Source organism: Rhododendron vialii, chromosome 12a, assembly GCF_030253575.1.
Source record: "Rhododendron vialii isolate Sample 1 chromosome 12a, ASM3025357v1".
Taxonomy (NCBI): domain Eukaryota; kingdom Viridiplantae; phylum Streptophyta; class Magnoliopsida; order Ericales; family Ericaceae; genus Rhododendron; species Rhododendron vialii.
In genome coordinates, this window is record NC_080568.1 from 30,065,454 (window position 1) to 30,071,985 (window position 6,532).

General features: G+C 37.3%; 1 protein-coding gene across 1 annotated transcript; it reads left to right on the forward strand.

Moving 5' to 3' along the window:
* Positions 1–1,843: 1,843 nt before the first annotated feature.
* LOC131311308 (glyceraldehyde-3-phosphate dehydrogenase, cytosolic) lies at positions 1,844–6,094 on the forward strand. Its single transcript, XM_058338705.1, has 12 exons — positions 1,844–1,970; positions 2,071–2,094; positions 2,190–2,290; positions 3,109–3,224; positions 3,345–3,444; positions 4,235–4,381; positions 4,506–4,566; positions 4,640–4,737; positions 4,851–4,993; positions 5,203–5,286; positions 5,453–5,542; positions 5,757–6,094. Exons 1-12 carry the CDS (start codon positions 1,967–1,969, stop codon positions 5,800–5,802), a joined length of 1,014 nt encoding a protein of 337 aa, XP_058194688.1. The 5' UTR covers positions 1,844–1,966; the 3' UTR covers positions 5,803–6,094.
* Positions 6,095–6,532: the final 438 nt, after the last annotated feature.

The window sequence follows — 6,532 nt, forward strand, 5'->3', positions numbered from 1 at the left end:
CCTGCTCAAGTTGTTGATTAAAGCGGATAAAAAAAAAAAGTTGATGATTAAAGGGTTCATTTCGTAGAACTCGTCGTCTGAAAAGTTTTATCATGTAAAAAATTAAGTTAGGGGTGATTTGGATTAAAAAGTGGAACAGTAACTTCTTATTTTTTGTCTATATTAAAAAAAATTCGCATTCGTTAGTTTTGTATCAAACTTTTGTGATTTATTGATTCGTCTCAGTGAAAAGAATCGAAAAAGTAAAAAAAATTGATGGAAACTCAAAAAAAAAAATTTTAAAAAGACAAAGATAAGTAAAAAAAAATTGTCTTATTGATTTATTTTTGTTTTTATTCAAAAAATTATGAGTTTCAATAAAAAAAATTTATTTTTCCGATTTCTCTCGTCGAGATGAATCAATAAGTCACAAAAGTTTGACGCAAAACAAACAAATGGAAAAAAAAAATTTGAATAAGGACAAAAAAAATAAGTCTCTCAACTTTTTAATCCAAACCCACCCTTAATCAGTTAATCGGTGTCCGTCTGACATAATTTTATCTCACATTTACTTTGGAAACAAATTTTGATACTCCGTACATTACTAGATAGAAACCCATTTATCTCGGTAGTGATCATATATATTTTTTTATCTGTATTCGATTAAATTCATTTGTGACATCATTAGTCTTCTTTTCTCGGTGAGATCTATAGAATGGGTTTTTCCATCATCGACAATTCGACATGAGTTTGATATAAAGCCTTAAAGACCAAAATTCAACAAGTAGAACGGCCATATTAAAAAAAAAAAAAAAAACAAGTAGAACGGCACATTACAAGACACATGCATTTGAAATATATATATTTTTTGAAAGGGAAAGATATCTTAATTTCTTAATTATTTTTCATGTTCAAAGATTTCTTTTCATTTTTTAATTTACTAAACACATTTGAAAGTTGTCATCCTTGGTTAATTTTTTTTCTTACATATTTGGGTCATTTTTCTTTTTCTTTTTTTGTTTTTTAATTCGTCTCACTCCAATTATAAATTTACACTAATTTTTTAGGACGCATGTCCTCTCCCGTCTTATCTTGGGACTTAATGATCCAGCAAGACTTGTTTGAGCTCTTTTCAGATCAATTTTCTTGATAAAAGATCGTTTAAAACTCATTGAAAACATCAACGATGTCTAAAAATATATATAAATCAGATATCAATCAAGATGATTTCGGAACAAGTTGAATTTAGGAAAATAAATCCCCAACCCCATTTGAAACCCATTTTGTCAAGCTAAATTCCAAAATCATATAGATCATAATATTTGGGAAGATTGATTCTCTAAATATATATTTAAAAATTTATATGATCCACATTACCAAAAATGAGTTCGAAAAAGGATAGAAAGAGAATCCAATCAGCACACACTCCGGAGCCCACACGGATGAGACCCACGCATATGTGCAACGGGTGCATGTGGTTAGAGATGTGACTGGTGGGTGTGTACTTATTATTTTTCAAATCCAACACAAACGTCCAGTTCCAAGGAATGGAGATGCTGTCAAGAACCCCCTGTCAAACACGAGTTGAACGGTCTCATCTTGGCAATCGAAAACTTGAATATTGACCAAGTAATAGACAATTCAAATCAGTATGCACTCATATTCAATTCCAGCTCTCCGTGTGAAAATGAATGGCCGGATGAGCTTGGCAGCATCCGGTCCAGTTCCAAAATGAGATTAGAGAGAATCGTTTCCCCTTCATTTATTTTTTTCTTGACCAATGCAATTACGAGCCCCGTGATCTATCTACCGGCCCTTCCGGTCTTCCCCCCTCAGCGTCTCTACATCTATACCTACCGGCTCATATCTATATCTATACTATATATACCTTGCTCTCACTCTCTTCACTCTCTCTCTCTCTCTCAATCACACACACACAACGTCACTTTAGCTCTCCATTTTCTCTCTCTGCGCTCTCTCTAAGATCATGGGTAATCTCCGACGACTTTTTGTCCCACCCTTTAATTACCTCCCAGTTTCACTTGTTAACCGCGATAATCTAATTTTGTTTCCCGTTGTTTTGTCTAACAGGCAAGATCAAGATCGGGATCAACGGTACTAGATCTGATTCCAATCCTTATTTGTTCTTCAAATCTGATCGTAGTTTTTTTTTTTTTTGCTTTTTAAACCTAACTTTTGGGCTATTGCAGGTTTTGGAAGAATTGGCCGATTGGTGGCTAGAGTTGCTCTGCAAAGAGACGATGTTGAACTCGTCGCTGTCAACGATCCCTTTATCACCACTGATTACATGGTATTACTTCACTCCCTGTTTCGTAACGTGATCTTGATTTTTGATTGTTTTATGTAGCTCTAGATTCTTACTCATCTTGTAACGATTACTCTGTGATTGGCGTTGTTTTGAACTGGATTTATGTGGATCGGAAGCTTTTGTTCGGCTGATCGAACAAGAAGCATGTTATTTGTTGTTATTTTTGATAACTCGAGGTGTCTGGTCACTTTATGCGCACATCAACTGACCTTAGCCTAGGCATGAAAAGCCGAGCCAAGTTTGAACACATCAAAGCTCGGCTCGTTAATTGTCGAGGTGTTCAAGCTCAGTTCGTTTACTACATGAGCCTCTACAAACAAGTCGAGTTATGACTAACTTGAACTCAGCTCGTTTGCTAAATCTCAAATCGTTTATTAAACGAGTCGAGCCAAGCCTCAAGTTGCTCACGAATAGCTCAGCTCGTTTGCAGCCCTACTTGGGACCGATCCCACCATTCGGTAGTGGAAGCCCAATTAAAGTTGGGGCAATAAACCGTAGGATGCTGTAAACCCCTTTCCAAGGCCTTTATCACCATGCCAACCCGTTGGGGTTATTTTTCTCCCTTGTAAAGTGGTTGTGAATTGTGATTGATTAAAATTTGGTTGTTTATTTGCAATCGCATTGGTGCTTTGACTTTTAAGGAACCCCTTGGGATTATTTTTCTCCCTTGTAAAGCGGTTGTGAATTGTGATCGATTGAAATTTGGTTGTTTATTTGCAATTGCATTGGTGCTTTGACTTTTAAGGGAGTGTGTGAATTGGGTCTTGGGTTAGGATCTCTGATTGGATTTTATGTTGCAGACATATATGTTCAAGTATGACAGTGTTCATGGTCAGTGGAAGCACCATGAACTCAAGGTGAAGGACTCCAAGACCCTTCTCTTTGGTGACAGGCCAGTCTCTGTTTTTGGGTTCAGGTACATATTCCAACTATATAACTGTGAATATGATAGATTCATGGACATGCGGGTATGTGCTTGCATAAATGAATGAGTTGGGAAATTGCTGAACATGTTGTGATTACTGAACTCTGATAGGAACCCTGAAGAGATCCCATGGGCTGAGACTGGAGCTGAATACATTGTGGAGTCCACCGGTGTCTTCACTGATAAGGACAAGGCTGCTGCCCACTTGAAGGTTTGTTTTCATACAAATATGCATGTGTATACTCGGAGTTATATAATCATATGTGAATTTTCTCCTGATTCTGATCTATAAAATGGTACTTGTGGTTTCACAAGCGGATTAATTCCTTATGCATACTTGGCAAAATCTAAGTTTTGATGGCTTTTTGCATATAGTCTGGGAAAATCATATTATTTTCTCCGAGGAACGGACATAATGTCCTGATTCTTTTTATAAATCAACATTGCAAATTCAATCAAACAGCAGTGAGCATGTGTTTAGTCATCTTGTCATCAGCACTGCGAAATTTTTGTCTGCATTGTTTGGAGTATCAACCAAACATGTTCCTGCAGCCTGTCTGCAGAACTCTTTGGTCATTCAGCCATATGGGGCTTTTATGTTTATATATATGTAGGGTTAGTGATGGAGTCATAAACCCTTCTTGAAGTTCTGGAATTAGTTATTTCTTTGGCTTCCAATATAATGGAATCTCTATTTTTCCTGTATGACGAGTTTGGAAATGTTGGCTCTGATGATTTTTTTCTTATTATTATGGTGCGGCATTGGCATTTCAGTTTATTTTACTGACCTAAAGTTGATGATCTGCCAATTGTGTTTGTTGTCTGGTTTCTCTATGCACTTGTAAATATGTTGGAATGCTCATTAGTCATAACATGTTGGATTCTCTGTGGTGATGATCAATTTTCAAAGACAAACTAAATCTTCTGGGACCTTCAGACTTCAGAGCTTAAATTGTTATCAACCCACATTGATTAAGTAAGTTGGCATCTTTGGTGATCAGGGTGGTGCAAAGAAGGTCATCATTTCTGCCCCTAGTAAGGATGCTCCCATGTTTGTTGTGGGAGTCAATGAGAAAGATTACAAGCCAGATCTCCATGTTGTTTCCAATGCTAGCTGTACTACCAACTGTCTTGCCCCCCTTGCCAAGGTTTGCTTACTACCTATTCCTTGATTTGATGTTTGTATGGGCCTTTTTTTTTTTATGCCATACTGAGTAAATTGAATTTTCTGGACTTGGGAGATTGATCTATTGTCTCTTTGCCAATGTACAGGTGATTAATGATAGGTTTGGCATTCTTGAGGGTCTTATGACTACCGTCCACTCCATCACCGGTGAGTACTGTTTATTACTTGTAACCCCTGTGAGAATAGCAATATATACTCATCTTGTGCCCTTGTCATTCAGCAACACAAAAAACTGTCGATGGTCCATCAAGCAAGGACTGGAGAGGTGGAAGAGCTGCTTCTTTTAATATTATTCCTAGCAGCACTGGAGCTGCCAAGGTAACAAAATTACCAAAATGTTTCTCTTGTTTTGTTAATTTGGATTACTCCTTCAATTATATCTGTTACCTAATCAATATCTTTTTTGAATGTGGAAAATTTTTATTTCTTAGGCTGTTGGTAAGGTGTTGCCTGCTCTTAATGGCAAATTGACCGGAATGGCTTTCCGTGTTCCCACTGTTGATGTCTCAGTGGTTGACCTCACAGTGAGGTTGGAGAAGAAGGCTACATATGAACAGATCAAACTTGCAATCAAGTGAGGATAAATCTCTCTTTTTTCTTTTTCTTTTTTTCTTTTTGTACCTTCGTTTTTCATAAAGTGGCATATGTGTGCCTACTGGTTTTTTATTTGTCGTGTTTTGATGCTTGATGCTCAAAAAAAAAATATTTGGCATAACTGTTCAAAAAAATTGCCTCCTGAATGAACTATTTTGCAAACATTTATTCATTTTGGGCTTTGGACAGGGAGGAGTCTGAGGGCAAGCTCAAGGGTATCTTGGGTTACACAGAAGATGATGTGGTCTCCACTGACTTTGTCGGTGACAGCAGGTAAGATGCAGAAAATTGTGTCTTGTTTAGTTATAGTATGACTGCTATGCCCTTTGATTGAAGGGTTTATTTTCTAACTTAAGGGTATTAATGATCGTGTTTACCTTATGTAAATTCGTTGCATTTGACGAGGTGTAAAGTTGTAAACCATTTGTTGAATATCCAGGTCGAGCATCTTTGATGCCAAGGCTGGGATAGCTTTGAATGACAATTTTGTGAAGTTGGTTTCCTGGTATGACAACGAATGGGGTTACAGGTATTTCTCTATCTTCTTTTGGAGGTTGTATGATGCATGATGGAAAACTTTTATTTACGCAATTATTTAAATTGTTAGAAACTTCCTTAGGCTTACTGCTGATCTCTTTATTATGAAAGCATTGTTATTCCCTAGCATCTATTTATGCTACAGCTGGAATGCTTACCCTATTATTGAACACATTCTCTTCTTTTCACCCCTTGTTATATTGCAGCTCACGTGTGGTTGACTTGATCGTCCATATGGCAAGTTGTCACTAAGTTGCTTGGAAAGACGCAGGCTGGCGTAGTTTGCTTCTGATGTTTGGCTTTGTGTGTGGGGAGTGTTTGGTCAAATGCCATTAGGCGAGGAGCGTTAATCCAAATAAAATAAATTGGACTGAAGACTGAAGTGTAAGACTTCCTAGTATGTAGCGTTTAGCTTGATTACCATGTTCTGTAGAAGTATTCAGTATTCAGTATCGGGACTCGAATCTCCCCATGTTTTACCGGTTTTCTATTTTCTGTGCACGTGGAAGTGCTGTTTTGAAATCTGAGCTATTTTCTCTTGTTATCTTGGAAGATTGTACCCCCTTCCTCTTCCATTTCGTCCCTCTATTATCTTTATCTTATAGCAGCAACTACCAATTATATGCTTGCACTGACTTTCATTTGGGACTTATATCTACGCAACAACAAAGTGGTGTTTCACTTTGAGTTCTTGTGACTCGGTTGGAGTGTTGTTGGTAAGCGAGATGGCAGATTCTAGAAATTGAACTCGTTTATGCCACTATTCGGTTGTCTGAGATTTGCTACACCCAATTTCAGTTGCGGCACTTGGAATTTTTCTTGTTGGGTAAATTCTCTCTTTATTTGCTACACCCAATTTCAGTTGCGGCGCTTGGAATTTTTCTTCTTGTTGGGGAAATTCTCTCTCTCTCTCTCTCTCTCTCTCTCTCTCTCTCTCGTGTTTGCTTTACCATCTGCTACGTTATGCATCTTATTAGAAGGA